Raw genomic sequence first — 24,320 nt, forward strand, 5'->3', positions numbered from 1 at the left:
TGTTTGCGTGCGTGCGACTGCATACACGCTTAATTTTTACATTTAGATCTTAATTATTTCCACAGGTGATTCCACCCAAGGGCTGGAAGCCACGTCGCAATTACGATGATATTGATGATTTTGTCATCCAAGCACCTATTCAGCAAATGGTAGCTGGCCAATCAGGACTCTTCACCCAGTACAACATCCAGAAGAAACCACTCACTGTGCAAGAATTCCGTAGACTGGCCAACAGTGACATGTAAGTGACAAACACAAAAATGCACATGTCTGGTTCAAAGTTGCATACTGTTTATATTCTACTCTTTTAAACACAATAGGTGCATGCAGTATATATTCTATGCAGAGTACGCACATTCTGTCAGTTTCTTTTTAAAGTGGTCAGCCATAACCTACATTTAGATACAAGGCAGGTTGTTGTAGGAACCAGTTTTGTATTGTGCCACAAATTCCAATGTCATGAAATGGCATACAGTTTTCAAACACCTCTAATTTGGTTCATTGTTATGTGCTGGACTTCTAATGCACTCTGCAATGAGTTTTCTTTTAAATGATGGATTGACCTATATTCGTTAAGGCCATCTGGAGATGTGTGATTTACCTACTCAGGTACTGCACACCTCGCTACCTGAACTATGATGACCTGGAGAGGAAGTACTGGAAGAATCTCACATTTGTCTCGCCCATCTATGGTGCTGATGTGAGCGGCACGCTCTATGATGAGGTGAGGATGCAGCTGGAGAAAAGCTCTTGTCCACTGAACGTCCAGCGTGAATGTGAATGGCATGTGTGTTATAACAAAGGATAACAGTTTTACAAAAAAGCAAGTTTTAGCAACTTTTCGCAATGGTGTATTTAATTGAGAAATAGTTGAAAGACTCATGCCATTGTGTTGATTTAATGTGTTAATAATATTATTATAAATATTTAAAATGGGAGTGTGTTCAGTAGAATATTATTTGCTATTCATTCAGTTCATTCAGTTATTCTTTTGCTGTCATTGAAATTATTATTGAGTATTGTGAAATTGCACTGCTTTGAAATATACCATGAATGATTACCATAATGAATTACCAGGATATTTACATGGTATTTTAATATAAATCCGAGGTATACACATAAAAATATAAAAAAACACGCACAAAAAAAAAAATCGGAAATTAACATGCAGCCTATCCAAAAAGTCTGGGTAGTGCCATGTTACTTTCTTATTTGTGCTGTATACTGGTAAGGAGTTGACATACTGTTACTGCCCCTCTTATCTCAGGACATTGAAGAATGGAACATCGGGCACTTGAACTCAATCTTGGACGTAATCGAGGAGGACTGTGGTGTGTCCATTCAGGGAGTAAACACACCTTATCTGTACTTTGGCATGTGGAAGACCAGCTTCTCCTGGCACACGGAGGACATGGACCTCTACAGCATTAACTACCTGCACTTTGGCGAGCCCAAATCCTGGTAGGGCTCGCTGTGGTTTTCTGTGTTTCTTCAGCACGCATAGATCTATTTGGACTTTCTTCTTCTTGTACCTCTCCTGAGGACCAGGAATTTTCCCATTTCTTAATAAATAAATAAATATACCAATTTCACAGGTATGCCATTCCTCCAGAACACGGGAAGAGATTGGAGCGTCTTGCTATAGGTAAAAACTTTAATGTAGAACTATAAAGTTGTCTTTTAAAGAAATGTGCTGCATATATACACTGTGTTGTACTGTGTAATAAATGTGTCTTTGTCCTTAGGTTTCTTTCCTAACAGCTTTAAAAGCTGTGAGGCGTTCCTGAGACACAAGATGACACTGATATCCCCCTCTGTACTAAAGAAATACAGCATACCATTTGATAAGGCAATCCACAGTCTTTTAGAATCAATTTACAACCATTTTAGTTTTAGGATAATTTTGCTGTGTCTTCAGTTCTCCTTGTATGTCTTCACAAACTGATGCATGTTTATAGATAACACAGGAAGCAGGGGAGTTTATGATCACATTTCCCTATGGTTACCACGCTGGCTTCAACCACGGCTTCAACTGTGCTGAATCCACCAATTTTGCCAGTCTCCGGTGGATTAATTATGGAAAAGTTGCTACGCAGGTACTAAGAAGCACGTAATAACAGCTGATGTAAATCTGGCAACTTCATGTTACTGTTCCTTCATCTTCAGCCAGTGAACATTTCACACTTTACTTTTGTGTCCTCTTGCAGTGTACATGCAGTAAGGACATGGTGAAGATCTCCATGGATCCGTTTGTCAGACGATTCCAGCCGGATCGCTATCAGTCTTGGACACAAGGCAAAGACTCATGCTCATTGGATCACACCCTGGCAACACCCAGCACCACACCAGAGCTGCAGAGCTGGCTTCAGAGACGTCGCAGGAAAGCACCCTCCACCACAAGGTATTATCAGGGTTTCAACAAGGGTCGCTATAGCTAGTATTAATGTATACTGCCGTCTTCTATGGTCAGTTTTCTCTTTCAGGTCAACTACAACAGTTTGAGCAACAAATAAGTCTGTTAATAGTCGGCATGAAACGGAGGTTGCAAAGGTCTTTTCTTACCTATTGTAACGGATATACGAGTGAAACGGCTTCTGTAATGAGTAAAAAATGTAGGTGATTGAATCTATGTAAGTTGGGTGTTGCAAACTAAATGGAGGCAGATCTGAATGCCAGTTTGCAGTCAGTTGTGGATTTTTATTCCCACGCTCCACCGAGACATGCTGTACGTCAAGAAGAGAGCAGATGCCATTTTGAGGGGGTGGGGAGGTTAACATTTTTGATGGAAAATTATGAATGAATTTTAAAAAAATGAATGATGTGCATGGATAAATCATTTATAATAAGGCAGCAGCTATTTGCACTAAGTGCTAATAGCGTTAGATAATATTTTAATATTTAAACTTATATTTAATTTTTTAAATTGCTATTTAATATTTAGCAAAAAATGAATAGAGATTGTCAAACTGTTTAAAGATTTGTGTGAGATTTAGAGCCCAGAAGTTTCTGTCAAATAATTGAATTGTATTAAAAGGGCAGCTATAAAAAAAAGCCACGCTTGGGCACTGTTACTTCTGTCTCTGGAGTTTTGAGAACCTCTCCATGCAGGCTGGCAGTTGCATTTCAGCTACCCCTAACCAAAGCTCTCAAAGAGAAACGTTTACATTGGATTTAGAAACGCATGAAGACTCATTTTTTAAATAGTTGTTTTCATTGACGATTTCTGGATGGTTGGTGAATGGCCACCCCGTTCCAACAAGACTGGACAAAATTACCGAATGTCATCTCTATGAGCATTTTTTGAAAAATAAATAAATAATAATACATTTTTTAAGCAGCGGTCAATCACTATAGAGATTTGGTTATGGTTGTTTACTGACAGGCTCAATTCACAATCTTGGACAGCATGTGATTTAAATTTTTATTTTATTTAATCAACAGTCTCCATTATCCACGCACATGCTCCAAACGATTGAAGACTGTGGACACCGCACCAATGAAGGGAGGAAGTCGGAGGAGTAGAGGGGAAGGTTTAACATCAAAAGACAAGGAAGAGGAAGACCCAGTGAAACACCAAAAAGAATCGCAGTTCCCAACTGAATTAAAAGGCTAGTATCTCTATTATTTTTGTAAGTTCACAATACATTCCACAAATACACAAAGCCTAGCAGTTTGCATTTGTTCTCTGATTCAGAAATACACGTAGATAAAAGATGTATTTTTTATTTTCTGTGGCATTGATTTTTGAATATAATCTGTTAACAGTCACATTAAGGACAGATACCGTTTGTGTTCGACAGTATCAGTATCGGACAGCATTTTATTTCAGACAAGTCCTTGTTATCACAACACCACATTTTTACAGAATGCAAATGAACACTTGTGATCTCCATTTCATCACATTCTCTTCTGTTACAGACCTGTCAAAAAAATAACAAAAATAATCCAAAATTCTCTAAATGAATAGATTTTTTCTTAAAATAAATGTACACTACCGTTCAAAAGTTTGGGGTCAGTAAGATAATTTTTTTATTTTTTTATTTATACTTTTACATTTTTTAATTAACCTGTTAAGCATTTTTTTTATCAAATGTTAATTTGATAAAAAAATGTATCAATTTAAATTGAGCATTAAATTGATCAAAAGCGACAGTAGAGTTATTTATAATATCACAAAAGATTTATATTTACAAAATACATGCTGTTCTTTTGAACTTTCTATCCATCGAAGATTTCTGAAAAATAATGTATCAGTTTCAACATTGATAATAATAAGAAATGTTACTTCATCAACAAATCAGCATATTAAAATAATTTCTGAAGGATCATGTGACACTGAAGACTGGAGTAATGGCTGCTGAAATTTCTGTTTTGCCATCATTGAAATAGAAAAGAGTTTTTTAATAGTTTTCAATATTACTGATTTCACTGTATTTTTTTTATCAAATAAATGCAGCCTTGGTGAACACAAGAGACTTACTTTAAAAACATTATAAAAATCTCCAAACTTTTTAACAGTAGTGTGTGCGCAAAACCTACATGTCTGTGTATATCTCAAAAAAAAGTTTTATTGTTTCATGACACTTGTTTTGTCTTTTTAGGGCTCACTGGTCCATGTCGACAAATGTGTGTTGTTAAAGTAACAAGAGTGGAGAGTGAGTTGCTGGCCCACTCTACCTCACAAGTCAAAGATGCTTCACCTGAACGACTCTCGACTTCTCCACTCACCTTCACATCCAGTCAGAGTAACCCTGATCCAGGTCACGCAAGCGCCCAGGCGTCTGTAAATTTGGATGAAGGTCGAGTATCCACAAACACCGTCTCCACCGCAAAGCCTGGGCCTGAACCAACCTCAGAGAGTGACATCACTGTGTATGTGACCCTGGACTCAGAAAGAACTGCTGACATTCCTAATCAAACAGACTGTGAATTTGTCTCGGCAATAAGTGCACCTTCTGTTCCTGTGACCCATTCACAGAGACGTTGCTCCACTGGTGCTGCGGTTTTATTTTCGGAAAGTGTTTCCCAACAGGCTAAAATTGAAACGGAAGAGACGGTCGCCGATATCTTGACTGAGAGCAGCATCGATTACAGCATATCAGCACTTTACAAGGAGCAAAGCTCGATCCGTCTACACTCTACTCTTCAGGATTCAGAAACCTTGGAGAACAGAACAAACTTTGAAATCCAGACGGCTCCTTTTTGTGAAATGCCTCTTCTAATGCCTGAGCTCACAGAAGAGAGAGTCAATCCTCACTCTCTCGCACCTGAAATGCCCTCGCTGACTCTCGCTGTACGACCCGACACCGCAAATCACCGACCTCACAGTCCGAGCAGTACTGCACCTGTTCTCCATCTGGAAAAATCACACTCACCTCCTGTTATAACAGATGTGGGGACTTGTTCTGGAAAAGCTTGTCCCAATTGGCCAGTTGTACCCCAAGAAGGTGTGAGCCAACCGTTCAATAACTCGATCTCAGACACCTTTATAGCAAAACCAGCATCTCCTTCTTTGGTGTCACAGTGGGAGCCAACAGAGGAGTCCAAACAGGAAGGACATAAACACACATGCCCATCCACAGACCAGAACACTCAACATGCGTCAATTTCGCAGTTTAAAATCACTACTCACAGTATTTTACAACGTTCTACAGTAGCAGACATGGATTATATAGATGCCCGCAACTCTAATAACTCAGTAGATGGAGGGGACAAACAAACTTCTATGTCTCTTGAAGAGCAGTCCAGCTCTCTCACATCCTCCCATGGCCCCTTTGTGGAGTCCAAACCCTTCACCATTTGGAAAAACCTCAGCTCCCAGAATCCTGCAGTGCTAATTGAGAGCTTGCAGCCCGAGTTGGTAATGGGTCTTACCACAGGTGTAAACAGTCTCACAGAATATTCCCATGACTCTCTGCCCTACACCATGTGGTCTGAATCAGGGTGCCAACAAGAAAAGTTCCCAGATTCTCCGAACTCTTCGCCATGCACCCAGACCTGGACCAACCTGGAGCCCATTCCCATGCAGTGCTCTGGTGCAGACGTTGCTTTAAACACCCCCATAGATCTCAAGCAGCAGAACGTCGAGATGGTACCAGCTGTAGCTTGTATGCTCGGTGAGCAGACAGGCTCTCAGGAAACTCAGGAGGAAGAGTTTAAAGGGCAGGAGTATTACGAAGGTGTGAAGTCAGAGCATGATGGGTCTGTGAGCGACTCTGATTCGTGTGAATCGGGAGATAAAGGTGTGGACAGCAGCAGTGAATCCAGTGAGGAGAATGCCACGAGTGACCCCGAGAATGTGGAAACGGGCCTGGAGCCAGGGGAAGTCTGTACAGTGAGTTCTGGTGCTACACCATGACAAGCGATACATCCTGTATTCTTCCGTATTTTGTTCTGAGCTTCTGTCCCAAACAACATCGACCACAGTGACAAGACATTTTGCTAATTTTTGGTTTTGTTTGTGTATATTTTATTATTTATTATTTGTTTTATATATATATATATATATATATATAATGTATGTATATATATATTAGTAGTCAACATTTGAAGTGGATCAAAACTTTTCATCAAAGTTATAGAATTTTGAACAATACCCGTTCTTGTCTTAGGACAACTTTGAGGAACTATTTCGATCCACTTCAAATGTTGACTACTGTATATATATATGTGTGTGTGTGTGTGTATATATATAAACATTTTTTTTTTGGAAACTTATATATTTTCAGAATACTCTCAACCCCTTACATTGCTAAAAATAAATTGTAGCAATGTAAGTCTTTACTGTGTCTTTTGAATAATGTAATGCATCCTTGCTAATTTATTAAAAGTATTAATTTTATTGACGCCAAACTTTTGAATGGTAATGTATATTAATTTGCCGTGAATCCAGTGAATTTTTTTTTTGAGAACATTTTCTCTATTCATACATCAAAACACTTACTTAATTAATGTTCACACCTTCATGCCTTGTAAACAAAGCTTTACAGTGCCAACACATTAATGGTAACACTTTACAATAAGGTTTCATTATTTAACATGAACTAAGAATGAACAATACTTCTACAGCATTTATTAATCTTAGTTAATATTAACTTCAACATTTACTAATACAATATTCAAATCAGAAGGTGTATTTGTTAACATTAGTTAGTGTTCTGTGAACTAACATGAACAATTTATATTAATGAAAACTGTAACAAATGTATTGCTCATTGTTAGTTCATGTTAGTTGATATATTTACTAATGTCAACTAATGAACTTTATTGTAAAGTGTTACCGCATTAATAAATGTGCACATGCTATATACACATGCACAATAAAGATAGCAACAACATTTCCGTAAAGTGTACGGTCTCTTTCACTGACCTCCTCTTTGTCTCTCTCTTTTTTTGCTCTCATAGTATCACATGCAAACTGTTAAGAAGACTACCAAGAGTTGGCGTCACCCGTTCAGAAAGCCCACTGCAAGAGCAGTTCCCAGTGCTGTCAAACAGCAGGCTGCCAGCGATGATGGTGGATGTTTAACCACTTTTATTTTATTATGAGAAAAAAATAGCTTACAATTATGGATGAAAAAAATGTCTTATTTGTAACATATTGTAATGGTTTTAAAAATGTATGTACCATTTTATTAAACTGCATGTTGTCATAGGACAGAATTACACTAATAATGCGTTGTTGCATTCTGTTTGTGGATTCATCTATGTACTCAAGGCAAGCAGACTGATGTCTTGGCTGTTGTGTCCCGCTGCTTTTCAGCATCTCACTCACTTTTAAAAAGCTGTCAAGTTAAAGAATTAATCATACTAAATGAAATTTTCAGCCCTAGAGTAAATATTTATTTGTGTGTGTGTCTCAGAGACTGTAGAGGAGTGTGAAACTAAAGAAGAGGAGCCAGAAACTGAGGAATGGGCAAAGCCTTTAGTGCATCTGTGGCAACAGAGAAAAGCTCATCTTCAATATGAACGAGAGTACAACACAGCTGCAGCTCAAACTGCTCCTCACTGTGCTGTCTGCACCCTTTTCATGCCATACTATCAGGTAACTTATGGAGACAGATACTAGGTACTAATCTGGTTGTGTATATGTGCTATGTGATGCAAAAACATTTATTTCAAACTCTTGTTTTTTCTCACAGCCTGAGAATTTAGAGGAAAGAAGGCATGATGTCTTGATGAATCCTGCCACAGAGTCTCAGGGGTCATGTTCACAGGTGGCAGGCTTGAGATCGCGACCTCTGATCCCTGAAATTTGCTTTACATACCAGGAGGGCCCATGCCCTTCGAACACACTACTGGAGGAGGATGGATCCAGTCCTCTTGTGGGCTGCAACAGTTGCTGTGTTCAAGTTCATGCCAGTACGTCACTGAGATCACTTAACAACACAAATAACAACTGAAAAAGCCCCAAATATCATGATCCTCTGGCAAGGGAAACCCGGACTTTGTAAAATATAATTAATTATCAAATAATATAAAACCATTCAAAAGTTTAGGGTCTGTAATCTTTTTTTTTTTTTTTTAAGAAGTCTCTGGTGCTAAAAAAATAAATAGTAAAAACAGTAATATTGTGAAATATTACAATTAAAAATAACTGTTTTCTATTTTAAATATATATTAAAATGTAATTTATTCCTGTGATGCAAAGCTGAATTTTCAGCAGCCATTATTCCAGTCTTCAGTGTCACATGATCCTTCAGAAATCATTATATTTGCTGATTTAGTTCTCAAGAAACAGCTGTGCTGCTTAATATTTTTGTGATGATATATTCATGTTTTCAGGATTCTTTATGAAACAGAAAAACAGCATGTATTTGATATAGCAATGTTCTGTAATAATGTAATAGTCCTTACTGCCACTTCTGAACAGTTTACTCCATCCTTGCTGAATAAAAGTATTAATTTCTTTAAAAACAATTCAAATGGTAGTTTTTATAATTTATTTAATTGGTAAGTTATAAATATTAAATTATCCATTTATACTATACATACTATAATAATTATTCATTAATTTACATTTGTTTTATTTGACTTTGATTTTAATCATGATTAAAAAACAAAATGCTATTTCTTAAATTAAATAATTGGCTTTTATATAGCATATTATATTTTATATGGCTTTTATATATATTTTAATAAGTAATTTATTATATTATCTGAAAATCTTTATCTCTACTTTGTATTCAATTGTTATATTTTTCTGCTCCCTTCTAGAGCAATGTTAGATATAAACTGGAAGAGAAACATTTTTACTTAAAAAAATTTTGTACCATGCATTAGGGCTGTTAGTAGAATAAAGTAATTGAATCTATCTCATGATCTCATTTCTGACATTTTAGAAAGCAGAATTATGTATGTGTGTTAAAGAAATTATTGTGTTAACTTTAATCATTAATATCTTAAGCATACACATTAACGCCCCTAAAAAATGCATGTTTTAAAACAAATAGTTTGGCATAGTAGAGAATGTTACAGTTTGATTGGTCCACAGGTTGCTACGGTGTTTCTATTCATGATGTCGGCCCAGTGTGGACATGTGACCGATGTGTGAGCGGAGACCTGGCAGCTGTAAGTAATCATGCAGTCAGTCAACATTTTCTGTATCAGTATAATTTATGGACTACTTATATGTTTGCTCGCTTTTGTTAAATTATGGCTGATATCTTATACTGTATCTGTTTTGTGTTTGTTTTATACCAGGGATGCTGTTTGTGTAACCTGAGGGGAGGTGCATTAAAGAGAACCTCAGATGACAGGTAAGCTCCCTTATTCAGATTCCTTAATACTAATATAGTGTTGTATTAAATACTAAACAGAGCAGAAGACTCAGTATGCTTTTTACACACGTCCTCCAGTATTTAAAATAGACAGAATGCGCAAATACGAGTTCAGCAAAGCCAGTGTTTTTAGATAATAGTGAATGAGTCAAGCGGCTCATGGATTATACATGTTGTAGGTGGGCCCATGTGATGTGTGCTGTGGGTCTCCCTGAGGTGAAGTTCATAGATGTGGTGAAGAGAGCTCCTATTGACATCAGTGCCATACCTGTACAGAGATATAAACTGGTGAGTAATAAACACACACTTTTGTTTCACTATATTAGTGAGGACATTCCATAGACGTCCATTGATTTTATATCAGGTTAATGATATGTTCTATCACCTAACCAAGCCCTATCCCCAAACCTACCAATCACAGAAACGTGCAAAACACTAGATTTAAATAAAAGCATGTTTTGGCCAATTTTTAAACTAGTGAGGACCAGTAAAATGTCCTCACTAGTAGTTTGTCCTCACTATATGAGTGAGGACATTTGGCTCTCACAAGTATAGCTAACCTGTACACTTGAGGTTGAACGACTTCAGATTTTTAAAAGTTGACATTTATGTGATTAAAGTCGAGTCGACGTTGACCTGTCGCTGATAACGTCATTAATGAACAAATAAGCCTGAACCATGGCAATGGCATATGACACAGTTCTGCCCACAAGGCTATTGCTTCTACATAACAGCTTATATTTTTCAATGATTCCGCTTGTTTTAAATCAGACAGATAAAGTAGCACAGTAAAGATTACATTTATATGAATGCATTAGTACATGTGTGGGTTTTAGCTACTAAGAAATATATGCAAGAACTTTTCAGTTTCTAAGCTATTTTATTGATAAATCACAGAATACATTTCTGCGCTACTGAATGTTTCTGTGTGCGCGCGATCTGTGTTAAACGGCGATCTGTGTTAAACGGCGATCTGTGTTAAACAGCGATTAACTTACATGTACAATAAGCTGTTTAAAACATAGACCAATTTTGAGCATCCAGATGGTATAATCAAATATATCTTGTGGAGTGCTCTTGGAGTATGCATTTATTTGTCATCTGAACTGTTGGAAATGGAGCGTAAAAGCATAGGGTTTACCAAGAAACACACACACACACACACACACACATGTTGGTGCAACAGCATTATGAGGACTCTCCATAGGCGTAATGGTTTTTATACCGTAAAAACTATATATTCTATCCCCCTACACTGCCCCTATCCCTAAGCCTACCCATCACAGGAGACATGCAGCATTTTTAATTTTTTAATAAAACATTGTTTTTTATGTTTTTTAAGCCATTTGATTTATGAGGACTTTTGAAATGTCCTCATAAACCACCCATAAGTTGTAATACCAGTGTAATACACGTCATTATACAAATTTGTGTCCTCATAAATCACATAAACCAACTCACACACACACACACACACACACACAGTCTCATAGACAGTAGAAACAGCTAAGTAAATTGCAAATGTGTCTTACTCTTAATGGCCCATCTTCTCTTCTTCTACGCCTTATCAGCACTCAGCTGGTGAGTCCGACGTGGGCTCCAATACATTCACCTAGTTCTCTCCAAATATTTCTGTCCCGTGCCACAATTGATGCCTGATGTAAACTCATACTTGTCCGATATTCGATCGATCTTATCCATGTGGCCTTCGGTTTTCCTTGTTTTTGTTTACCATCTACTTTTCCTTGTAGTACCGTTCTTGCTATACGGTCTTCGTTCATTTTCAGCACATGCCCTAGCCACCTATGCTGCCTCTCATGTACTACTTGTACAATCGTTTGATGGCACCCCGTACGCTGTCGTATTATCTCGTTACAGATTTTGTCTAATCTGCTAACTCTGAGTATCTTCCTTAGGGCAGCCATTTCGAATACAAGGAGTTTTTTCTCTTCCGCTTTTTTAAGGGTCCAAGTTTCACAGCCATATAGCGCTATTGGCTGGATCAGTGCTTTATACAAGCGCATCTTGGTATGTATGCTGATTCCTCTGCCTTTCCATGTCTTTTGGAGATCTCCCATTGAACTGAGCGATGGCCCATAAGAGCTGAGAAATGTAATGTCTCTTGGAGCAATAGTGTAGAACTAAAGCTAAAATGAATGTTGGTAACCCCGGTTCTCTAATAACAGAAGTGAGGTATCTCACAATGGGAAACACCTCTGGCGTGACCAATCCTGGAAGCACCAATTACACCATTGTCTGTTAGTTGGCAGACCAATCATGACAGTGATGCGGGAGTCCCGCCTCCCTCCTGCCATGCAACTGCAAGGAGGGAAGTGTGGTGAGATACTTCACTTCTGTTATCAGAGAAACTGGGGTTACATAAGAGCTTTAAATCAATACTATCTATTAGGGCTGCACAATTAATCGCACTGAAACCGCACGCGATTTGGCAAAGGCTGCGATTATTTTATGCATAGCTTGTCGGTGCAGTGCTGCCGATTGGTAGTAAATGCTGCTCCGTCTGAACACCAGAGGGCGCTCTCGTGCAGACATGCCAAATATGTACCGCCACAGAAGTAGATAACACCCGTCATTCCAGGAAATCCCTATCGCTGTAGCTGAATAAACAGGAGATTGAAATGCTTTGATTGATTAAACATGACCAATAAACACACAACTGCCTTATTCTGTTTAAGAAGCCGCATCATCTCACAGAAGGATGCTCAACTGTTGTTATGAAGTGAGTTTGGAGTAAAAGCATGTTATCAAATGTTGTCTTTGGCTGGACAAGAGGTTATTAAAGGAGGGGTGAAACACTCAGTTTCTCATGGTTGGAAAGCTGTTTGACGCGTGTTGCTTTTTCAAATGCTCGTTATAAGTGATTCAAACTCACAGTGCTTTCAGATGGAGCAGCGTTTATAGAGCCGTACATCAATGACAAGCTGCACATACAAAATAATTGCAGCATTTGCAATTTCAAAATATTGATAAGCCATCTCGATTTAAGTGCGATTACATGGAAATTGCGATTAATCGTGCTGCCCTACTATCTATAGGCTCAAAAGGGGGCTGAGATAGTGCATTAAAGATCACAGACAGATCCCACAGCAGAATTAGTGAAACATTGAGACCCTGTTCAAGTGCCGTGCACCGAGCAGGTGTTGACCTATGATATTCCTGTCAATCCCCACATGGCACGCAGAAATTGCGGCAAGATAAACTTTAAGTTGAAAAGGCTCTGTCCTTATCCAAAAATTCCTGCAGAAAACATAACACATCCGCAACAGAACAGAGAAAAGTAACAATGTGTCTGTGTGCGCACAATCACTCAAACACATTCCATTTCTGATCATATGCAGAGCGCGTTGAAGCCGCTCTCACATTCTGAATAATCTCAATCACCCTTGAAGGCAACCTCTATCCTTCTTGCATAAGTCGCTCTGTTGACGCATATTTGTTGCTGCAGCACTGAAAAGGGATTTCAGCTCCACAGGGGCATCAAGGAACTCCCTCTCCGAAAAGCCTAACAGACCCAATCCAGGGCTCTTTCACCCACCACGGCCAAGCCTATGCAGCGGCCGCAGCTTTGGACTTCTCCCCTGGATGAGCGGAGCAGGTTGCCTGTAATGACACAGATCTCTTCCCACAACACTGAATCTGGTGACCCAGCATCAATCTGCCTCCCCATCTCCACCATGAGTTCAACTTGATGTTCTGTGAGCAGTGAGGTGGGATTCAAGGCTCTAACAGCCAGGGCAGAGGAGTAATACATTTTTTAAAAAGAGAGGCAGACTCTGTCTGTCCCGGCAATGAAGGAGAGGCGGAGGATAGGGCTGCACGGCGATTGGGGGGTGGAGGTGACCACGCTTGGTTGGACATCCCCAACGTCCAGCCAGGAGAAACCTTTAACTGGCACCCTATGTAAGAAGGGTTTGTCCCAGAAATGTCACATCTCTGCGACACATACTGGGATGGCTGGAATCCTCTGCTTGACGCGGGAAGTGCGCGACTGCAGACTCTTCCCGTCATTTAAATCCATCTCCGCGCCCTGGCCTTCTTGCTTCTTGCCTTCGATGGCCAGTCGATAGTGTGTTTAGCAGCCGCTCTCCTACACATCTCAATAAGATCCAATTCTCCTGGCATGGGGAGGGGGACTCACAGCCAGGCCTAGTAGAAAGATTAGGAGGGAGGATAACATCCTCTTCCAAGAGACAAGCAATCGCCTCATCATCCTCCTCTTTGTCCCCCGCAAAGGGGTCTGACTCAAAGAGGGGAGGAAGTTCAAGAGAGATCTCATCATCAACTCTCTCCAGCTGCACCAGGGCTGAGGAGCAGCCTCAACTGACTCCGGGGGAGGCGCAGAAAGACTCAGGTCCCCTTTAGGGACTCATACACGATGCTCTAAAACCCTTGATGGGAAATGAGAGCGGTGCAGGCAGCACTCGGGATTAGCGAGCACAGCCTGTCCTTGTCTAACTACCAAACACGCTATGCACATAGGGTGAAAGTTCGTAGAAGTAATCATAGACCCACACACACGGGCAAGAGGGATCTTTCCCTCTTTTCCCTCCCTTTTGGTGCTTCCAGGATTGGTCACATCCTAGGCATTTCCCATAGTGAGATACCGAACAAATGTTTGAAAGAGAATACTTTACTCTCTCGTTCTTTAGTTTCACTTTCCTCTACAGTTTCTGAGACATACATAAAATAAATATTTACTCTAGGGTTGTCAATTTAACATGTTCATTTAGTATGATTAAGTATTTATCTTGACACAGCTTCTTAAAAGTGCATGTGTGCATGGTGTGAAGTCCCATTAGTTAGTGTTAGTTAATGCTTTAACATTTAACAGTATTTATTAATTTTGTTAACGTTAACACAAATACAACTGTTCATTGGTAGTTCATGTTAGCTCAGGTCCATTTAATAATATTGACAGATACAACTTTTAATTTTAATAATGTATTAGTAAATCTGAGGATCTAGGATCGCCTAGACACGACCACAACGCATGATGTAGTCAGCCGGATCCGGGCCGTATCCAGATCAGATGGTGGACCTGTACCTAGACACGAACACAATGCATCCCTGAAGTATCAGCAGAGATTGTGTCAACTGGACTCTCCCCTGTGAAGACCTCATCGACACGGCAGCCATCGGCACTGATTCTCAACAAACCCGTCTCCATACCGACGTGACTCCGATCTTCAACCAGATGGAACTGGGATGGAACCCAATATTCTGATTGGTCCAAACTAATCTGACTTCTGACCTATAATGCTGCCTGAATCATAATAATACACTGTTCGTTCGTTGACATCACGGTTTACTCCAGAGCGGCTATATATATATATATATAAATGAACTAAATTAATAACAAAAAAAAAAAAAAAAAAGAAACATCACTGAACTTACTTAAGCTGGACTGTGACGCTATTTTCTTCTGGAAACAAACTTTTTTGCATTATTTTTCTGTTATCTCTGTAAAGCTGCTTTGAAATAATCTGTATTGTAAAAAGCGCTAAATCAATAAATGTGACTTCACTTGACTAAATGTTGAAATTAACATTACCAGGCAGTTACTAAGATTAATAAATGCTTTAGAAGTATTGTTCATTGTTATTACATGTTAACTAATGTAGTTATCTAATGTTAACCAATGAAACTTTATTGAAAGTGTTACCTGAATGTTTCTTACACTGCTCTTTCAATGATTCGACAAAGTCTTGGCATTCTTTAAAGCTGCAGTCCGTAGCTTTTCCTCTTTGTCGCCATCTCTATGTTCGAAATCTGTAACTGCAGTGATTCGCGGAATTATCATCTTTACGTGGGTTGTAAATCGGCATGAAACAGCGCGGATGAACACAGTGCTTTGAGGCGAGTGGTGCTGTCAGTCACCACGCTGTGTGGATACTGTCATTCAGAATCACAGATTCACTTTTTGAAAGTTTGACCAACATAAGAATTTTCATAAGAATATGTCTTCTGAACAAGTAAGTAACATCCATTTTTGTTCTGACCAACTAAGGGGGAAAAAGCATTCGACATGATAAGCTTCGTTAGATTTAATCAACGCGATTTACAGCAACTGTGCAAATTATAGCCTACTTTGTTCTCAAATTGTTCATGTTAACAACATCACATCAGCATTGCGTGACTAATGTTAAATTTAATGTGTTTTATGGTTACCTGTGTAGTTCAGAATTCATATTCTCCATAATAGCAAAACGAGAGGAACAACAAAGGAAACTCCATAACTGCGTGAATTAAGAAAACGTACTGTTACACGATTGAACTATTGAAATGTCTTACTTGTTCAGCAGAAAAAAGCCGTCTCTTCTTCCATTTTGAACCCCTTCAAAACACGGAGTTCACGCACTTTTCAAAAGCCCCGCCGATGTTTAAATCCTTGTGTTCGCATGAGACGGTTTCTTTCTCTTTCTCTAGCCACCTTAAATCCGAAGTACGAAGTCTTTTGGGTTTTATAACTGCTGAATCTCCAGTTGACACTGATGATTGTTGTTTGGATCTTTCTGGATGCCATAAGTTTAATTATGTAAAGTGCTACGAGAAAAGCCTATACACCTAAACATCTCGTCACGCGCAGTATAGCCGGCTAGCCGAAACTCCTTTGTGTACGGGTGTGACGTAATGACGCAAAGACATGCTCGAATTTCCCACGGAAACCCACCAGTACCACTGGAATTAAAATCATTATTACAAGCTAACCGTTTTGAATCTAGCTATGGCAAGCAGATAGTTTTGACCACTGGCCGAATATGTTTTTTTATAATATAATTATTATTTTTAACTTAAAAAAGTTACGGACAGCAGCTTTAATGTGTTGTGTTATGTGTTCTCTCTCGTTCTCTCTCTTCTCTTCCTTTCCCTTTGTAGAAGTGTATATATTGCCGTAACAGGATACAAAAGCTATCTGGAGCATGTATTCAGTGCTCATGTGGCCGTTGCCCCACCTCTTTCCATGTCACCTGTGCACACGCTGCTGGAGTGCCCATGGAGCCTGATGATTGGCCATATGTGGTTTTTATCACCTGTCACAGACACCAGTCACGGAGCTCCAGTGCTGTGAGTACACTCGCAGCCGAAATACTTCCGGGCAATTCGGAGAAAAAATAAATAAAAATAATTAGATTTGTCAAAGAGAGAGAGAGATGTTGAATTTTACGTACTGTATATACTTACAACGAGGTTTCTTGCAGAATGCACCACCTTCTTATAAATACTTTATTTTTCTACTATATATATATATATATATATATATATGATTTTTTTTTTTTTTTTTTTTTTTTACAAATATCATGAATTTGTTGTTTGTTTTTTTTCATAGGTTTATAGTGTATGGTATAGTATTTAGTTCACCCAAAAATGAAAATTCTGTTATCCATTGCTCACCCTCATGTAATTCCAAACCCATTAGACTTTTGTTCATGTTCGAACTACAAATACGATTTTTTAATGAAACCTGAGAAAAATCTGTCCCTGGAATCTACATGAATCGAGCGTCTAATCCAAGTGTTCTGAAGGCATGACAACTTTATTTGATGGATAGATTTTATTTAGGCTTTTAGTTTACTCGCATATAAACATTGATCAACACACATACATAGAGCACATTAAATAAAGCTCAAACATGCTTGATTGACACACGAGAACCAATGAAGTTTGTTCATGCGTGTAATGCAAGAATGTTCAAGCTTCTGCAAGAACCACTGAGATTTATTCTTGCATGTCAACCAAGTACGGTTGAAGCTCTTCCATTTATAAATATATATATTTTTTATAAATAAATTAATTCATACAAAAAAAACTGTCACATAATTGACCCTTTAACATCAAGATTTTTTTGTCCCCTCAGAAATTGAAAGTTAGCAGAAGTGAATTAGAAGTGGGCCAGACAGTGATCTCCAAACACAAGAATCTTCGTTACTACAGCTCACGTGTTACCCAGGTCACGGCCCAAACATTCTATGAAGTCATGTTTGATGATGGCTCATTCAGCAATGATACATTCCCTGAAGACATTGTAGTGAGTGTTTCTATCACTGCTAGCCAGTAGTTGTTCTAATGAATAATCTGTGCCATGTTTTCATTGAACTGATGAATGCAAACTTAAATATACAAAATATAAGCTTACAAAGTTGTCAGCCTCTTATTTTTCACAGAAAATTCTCATGCGTTGGTAAGGGTGAGCCCAATATTTCTAGTTTTTAATCCCGGCGTCTGAGTGGAATCTGTTCTCTTTCACCCTGCAGAGCAGAGATTGTACCCAGCTTGGACCTCCTGAAGTGGGGGAGGCTGTTCAGGTGAAGTGGCCCGATGGACTTTTTTATGGAGCCAAGTACCTTGGCTCTAACACTTCATATATGTACCAGGTACACACACACATACTCTCACACGTATTCTCTCAAGTACTGCTGCTTTACTAGAGTACCTCTCTAATCTTTCATGGTATATCCTGTGTTCTTGTAGGTGGAATTTGAAGATGGATCCCAAGTATTGGCGAAGAGAGAGGACATTTATACACTGGATGAAGACCTGCCCAAAAAAGTCAAAGGTCGTTTGGTGAGTTCTCACTTACTGAACTCTTTCTTGAAAGGGTCACTTCACCCAAAAATTTAAATTCTGTCAAAATTGAATCACACTCATGTTGTTTCAAACCCACAATAGTTGGGTCATCTATAGCATTTCCGTGACCGTGGAGAGCGAAGGTTCGTTTCTCACTGAATTTGTCATCTATAAAGGTTAAAGAAAAAATGTAGCCGGGGTGCCCCTCACAAAAATGTGGGGAAATTTTGTGAGAGCCCTATATCCAAAATGGCTGCCGTCAGCCAAGCTGGAAATGAACTTTTTAATGGGTTTGCCCACAGTGCTGCATAATACATGGTTTCTGAGACTATTAGGGTCAAGAAATTCATAAATTATGTAGATTTATTGATTTGACCTATTTTTGACCTTCAAATTCAAGATGGCCACCATTTTTTTGGCTCTTTAAGGCGAGACACTACAGGTGAATAGGGTAAAAATTTTAACTTACAGATATCACCATGAAACTTTACCAGTTGATTACTCGCATGAATAGGAGAAAAAAATGTATTGCAAGTTTTCTGTAATTTTATGTTTAAATATGCTAATCAGGCTATATCTAATTAAATATGCACTAATTTGCATATATTTTGAAGTGACGAATCTGACCATTGAAAAAAACAAGGTTCAAAATTATTTTAGCATTTTGTTGATATATTCAATGAAAAGACATCACCTGAGGGGATTATGAGTATTTCTTTTTGTTACCCTGTAAATCAGAAAATACTGCCAATAGCCTTAAATTGACGCTCCTAGTTCCAGTTACTCCGATCTGCCGTCAGAGGCTGCGTTTACACTTGGCATTTACATGCGACCTGTATCCGGATGTTGTCCACATACACATTGAAAAGACAAGTGTAAACGCGCTTCTGATCGGAATGTTATCCGATCAGCGTGTCCAGGTTAGGAGGTAGGTAGTGGAACCTCTTCGTCAACTGGTGCTCTTCTCGCCGAGAAGACCCCCGGAGATGCTCGATTAGTGTCGTGCTTTCCTTCCTGCAAGATGGGTTGGAGCGAAGGCTGTCTCCCTCCACCCTGAAAGTGTATGTTGCCGCTATCGCCGCACATCATGACGCAGTCGAAAGTAAGTCCATGGGAAAGCACGACCTGATCGTCAGGTTCCTGAGAGGAGTGAGGAGACTAAATCCTCCTTGCCCTCCTCGTTCCCTCTTGGGACCTCTCAGTGGTTCTATATGCCCTGCAGAGTGCTCCCTTTGAGCCTTTGCAATCAGTGGAGCTTAACTTCCTGTCAATGAAGACAGCTCTACTGGTTGCACTGGCCTCCATCAAGAGGGTAGGGGACCTGCACGCATTCTCCATTGACGAAGCGTGCCTGGAGTTCGGGCCGGCCTACTCTCACGTGATCCTGAGACCCCGGCCTGGATATGTGCCCAAGGTACCCACCACTCCCTTTCGGGACCAGGTGGTGAACCTGCAAGCGCTGCCCCCGGAGGAGGCAGACCCAGCCTTGGCACTGCTCTGTCCAGTACGTGCTCTCCACGCCTATGTAGACAGAACGCAGTGTTTCAGGACCTCGGACCAGCTCTTTGTCTGTTATGGTGGGAAGCTGAAGGGAAAGGCTCTCTCCAAGCAAAGGCTGTCTTACTGGATAGTGGATGCCATTGCTTTGGCATACCAGCAGCAAGGTCGACCATGCCCCCTTGGTGTGACAGACCACTCCACCCGGATTGTGGCTTCCTCTTGGGCTCTCATGGCGCCTCGCTAACAGACATCTGCAGAGCTGCAGGCTGGGCGACACCCAACACATTCGCGAGATTCTATAATCTCTGAGTAGAGCCAGTGTCCTCTCATGTACTTGCTTCAACCAGCCGGTACTAGGACCCGCTCATGTGTCTTCGCTTGCTCGCCACTCCACTCCACGGACTGGATGCATGCGATTTTTTCCTCAGGTGAGCTTCCCCCGTCAAGCCCTGAGTTCCTCCAGCACTGCTGACGTCAACGCCAGTGTCTTTTGCCTATTTGTCTATTGCCTGCGCATTGGCTAGGTGCCTCCGTGTGCATGTGTAACAGGTTAAAGAAAGATAAATATTATTGCAACCTTTCATTTTCTGTTTTGTGAGTTTGTTTCACCAAAATCTGGTATTGTTCTGTTATTTCATGGTAGCTTATCGGTATTGGGAGAGTTATTTGTTGTGTACGTGCGCCCTCTATTGGATAGAGGCTAAAGTGGTGGCTATATACTGAATTTTCACGTTCTTTTCTCAGTCTGCAGTCTATTTGACTGAGAGAGGTACTTATTTACATCAGTGCAATGTAAACTTGACGTTTACCTGTTGTAACTTTAGTTTTAGGGCATTTTAATGATGAGTGCAGTGCACATACATTTATTTGAGATGAGTTGAGAACTTTTCTGTTTTGAGAGCATAAGAAATTGCTAACATAGCTAACCTCGTGTTTTGTTTTGCTGTATGCTAGCGCTCACTATTCTATCCTCTTTTGATGTAGCCCACATGTTTCAGTTGTCCTTTTTCTTATGTTAGGCTGATTCTGATGGATAGAATCCTGATCTTTTGCTCTCTTTGGAATTGTGCAGGTATGTACTTCCAATACCAGGTTTAGAGTATAGGCCTAATGTGTTAATTTAAAGTTTTCTTGTGTTGATTGATGTTCAATGGCACTGAACAGCCTAGATGTAAAGTATGTACATTTTGCTTTGTGCATATTACTGTATGTATTATTGGAAAGAGGATGGTTTATTTCATGTTATAAAAGCTAAAAGCCCTTAGTCAATAACAGAAATGACATGCAATATGTTTATTTTCTATAATTATTTTTCTGTATTTTATTTTCTGATTTTTGAATGTGATCAAATGCTGAGTCTGCAGTCTATTTGACTGAGAGAGGCTGATTCTGATGGATAGAATCCTGATCTTTTGCTCTCTTTGGAATTGTGCAGTGTGCAGAATAAAGTGTCTTGAGGAACGTCAGCGTCTTGTCATCAGTGCACCAGAACACAACGCAGTAGTCAGCGAAGTGCAGACGGCGCCGGCTACACATGGTCCCCCCTCTGGGCGACCCCCACATGTGTATTTCCACTGTAAGCCTCTCTGAGCATGTGTCTTTCCCTTGGCAAGCCACCTTGCCCCCCTGGGGTTGAAATATTCCACCCTTCGGGCTGGACACCCCAGTGTTCTCCGTATGCTACCCCCTTCCCGGTCATATGTGTATTCTGTTAGTCCCCCCTTCGGGCAGGCACTATTTGCATATTTCCTCTGAGATATGCTTCCCAGTGTACCTTGGTATTCCTGTGTTAAGTACGAGTCCTTCGTCCGTGCCAGGCTCACAACAGGGAGCTCAGACTTACGCAGGGCACTGGAAGACAGCTTTGAAGCTGGCTTGATTAGACTGGAACCCCATTCGTCATCACTCGACGTAACTTGGAGTGACAACGAAAGGGAACGTCTCGGTTACGTATGTAACCCTCGTTCCCTGAGTAGGGAACGGAGACGTTATGTCTTCCTGCCACTTCCGCTGTACCGCGGGGACCGCCTGAGTTCAGTCTTGGCTCCTCAGCGAAGAAACATATCTGCATGTTGCCGGCGTCCTCCTTTTATACCCATGAGGTGGGGCGGAGTTGCGCCATGCAAATCCCGCAGGCCCATGGCATTTCTTTGCCATTGGCTCGTTTTTTAATACTCGAAGTCGATAGGCTTTCTAAGCGAAACACCATTCATCGTCACTCGGCGTAACGTCTCCGTTCCCTACTCAGGGAACGAGGGTTACATACGTAACCGAGACGTTTTTTTCTCACACTCCTAGTGACGATATTCCACGTCTGTAGCACCTACATACACCAAACTGTACAGTTTTATCCTAACTATATTGTGAAGGTTTGTCCAGAGGGATTTGTTGATATATCATTCTTGGCCTGATTTATATGGCATTTTATGCCTAAAAATAGGGCGGAAATCAATTTAAGGCTATTGGCAGTATTTTCTGATTTACAGTGTAACAAAAAGAGATATTCATAATCCCCTCAGGTGATGGCTTTTCATTGAATATATCAACAAAATGCTAAAATAATTTTGAAACTTGTTTTTTTCAATGGTCAGATTCGTCACTTCAAAATATATGCAAATTAGTGCATATTTAATTAGATATAGCCTGATTAGCATATTTAAACATAAAATTACAGAAAACTCGCAATACATTTTTTTTCTCCTATTCATGTGAGTAATCAACTGGTAAAGTTTCATGGTGATATCTGTAAGTTAAAATTTTTACCCTATTCACCTGTAGTGTCTCGCCTTAAAGAGCCAAAAAATGGTGGCCATCTTGAATTTGAAGGTCAAAAATAGGTCAAATCAATAAATCTACATAATTTATGAATTTCTTGACCCTAATAGTCTCAGAAACCATGAATTATGCAGCACTGTGGGCAAAACCATTAAAAAGTTCATTTCCAGCTTGGCTGACGGCAGCCATTTTGGATATAGGGCTCTCACAACATTTCCCCACATTTTTGTGAGGGGCACCCCGGCTACATTTTTTCTTAAACCTTTATAGATGACAAATTCAGTGAGAAACGAACCTTCGCTCTCCACGGTCACGGAAATGCTATAGATGACCCAACTACAAGACTTCTGTTCATCTTCGGAACACATCAAGAACTGGATTAAACCTCTCGATTTATATGGATTAATTTTATGGATGATATCCTTTTTGAAGCTTGAACATTTTTGGACTTTCAATGGGTGGACAAAAATGATGAGAAAAATATTCAAATATTGTCCTGTTCTGTTTTTCTTCATGAATGATGTTTTGATGTGTTTGTTTCACCCCTTTGCAGTCCACGGCATCCAGCATGCGTTTCCAAGATGCATTCTTTACCACACAAGGTGAAAGGAAAAGGCGACGCACTCCAAATTCTCGGTTCCAGACGGATTATATCGCCCATATCAGCCCTCGAACCTTCGCCAGGATCTCAGAAACGCACAGCAAAGCCAACTAAAAGATGAATGGAGTTAAACGAGCCCTTGAATTACAACTTGAAGATTGTACATCAGTGAGATCATGAATTTTAAAAGGTGGCAGAAATACTGTGGTCTCATAAGTCAGGGACAAGAATGTTTTTCTAAATTAGAAGTTTTTCCTGTTATATTTCAGAGGTTTTTCTTGCCTCAAATGGTATTCTGTAGCATCGTAATCATGTAATTTCCTCCCCAACACTGCTGAGACTAATTTCACCCGCATGCTTGGTTTGTAAATGATTTGTCTTGTCATGCACCATTCCTTCACTGAAACATTTAGCGTTGAGCTTAAAATGGTATAAATGGCAAAAAAAAAAAAAGTTGCTACTGATGTCCAGCAAAGCACATGTCACCTTTTACTTATAGTCATGATTTCTTTATTTATTTGGGGGTTTATTCTTTCTTTTCTATGTGGTGCTTACAGCTGTTGACAAAAATTAAAGATGTTTGCTTTGTGGTCTGTGCCTTGACCTCAGTTGATGAAATACTTCACACTTTGCTTTAAAAAAAAATATATATAGCTGATATATAGATAGGGATTTATACTAATTTATTAAATATAATTTGCAAGAGCAACAGAAACATAAATGGCAGTTTTAAACAATCACAATCTGATCTTAACCAGTTCAAAGACAGAAGTGGATGGGTAACCAGGACCACAATTTTAGTTTTTGATGGTGAAAAGAAATTGATGGCTGAAAATCTCACGTTGTTAGGTTGTTTCACGCAGTAAGGTGTTGAACCATAGACTGTAAAAAGAGTTGAACTTGATCAAGAGTGAGCACGAGCGCTGCGAGATACACACAAACATATGGAGTGACAAAAATGTCATACTTTATTAAAAGGCGCAGCGCATATTTATTTAAACTTTAAATCGGATTTTTTGTAAAAAAAAAAAAAAATTCTCGTTTGTAAAAAAAAAAAAAAAAAAAAAATTCTTGAGAAA

The 24,320-nt window shown here is 39.6% G+C and overlaps 1 protein-coding gene across 3 annotated transcripts in view; it reads left to right on the top strand.

Moving 5' to 3' along the window:
• kdm4c (lysine (K)-specific demethylase 4C) overlaps positions 1–23,395 on the top strand; it is a 24,614-nt gene extending 1,219 nt beyond the window's left edge. Inside the window, exons 3-22 of one of the 3 annotated variants that reach the window (XM_056256933.1) lie at positions 66–241; positions 610–724; positions 1,268–1,461; positions 1,596–1,645; positions 1,746–1,849; positions 1,959–2,096; positions 2,208–2,401; positions 3,442–3,608; positions 4,602–6,334; positions 7,405–7,516; positions 7,863–8,044; positions 8,142–8,361; positions 9,494–9,570; positions 9,703–9,758; positions 9,959–10,067; positions 16,677–16,865; positions 17,656–17,826; positions 18,053–18,172; positions 18,270–18,362; positions 23,194–23,395. In XM_056256933.1, the coding sequence (XP_056112908.1) occupies positions 66–241; positions 610–724; positions 1,268–1,461; positions 1,596–1,645; positions 1,746–1,849; positions 1,959–2,096; positions 2,208–2,401; positions 3,442–3,608; positions 4,602–6,334; positions 7,405–7,516; positions 7,863–8,044; positions 8,142–8,361; positions 9,494–9,570; positions 9,703–9,758; positions 9,959–10,067; positions 16,677–16,865; positions 17,656–17,826; positions 18,053–18,172; positions 18,270–18,362; positions 23,194–23,355 (4,362 nt within the window). In that variant the 3' untranslated portion in view covers positions 23,356–23,395. Of the gene's footprint in view, positions 1–65; positions 242–577; positions 725–1,267; positions 1,462–1,595; positions 1,646–1,745; positions 1,850–1,958; positions 2,097–2,207; positions 2,402–3,441; positions 3,609–4,601; positions 6,335–7,404; positions 7,517–7,862; positions 8,045–8,141; positions 8,362–9,493; positions 9,571–9,702; positions 9,759–9,958; positions 10,068–16,676; positions 16,866–17,655; positions 17,827–18,052; positions 18,173–18,269; positions 18,363–23,193 lie in introns of those variants that run through there. The other 2 variants (XM_056256935.1, XM_056256934.1) reach the window with 2 other exon arrangements.
• The last annotated feature ends 925 nt before the right edge of the window (positions 23,396–24,320 follow it).

The sequence above is a fragment of the Rhinichthys klamathensis genome, unplaced genomic scaffold (genome assembly GCF_029890125.1).
Source record: "Rhinichthys klamathensis goyatoka isolate OS25496 unplaced genomic scaffold, OSU_Roscu_1.1 h1tg000133l_1, whole genome shotgun sequence".
NCBI lineage: Eukaryota > Metazoa > Chordata > Actinopteri > Cypriniformes > Leuciscidae > Rhinichthys > Rhinichthys klamathensis.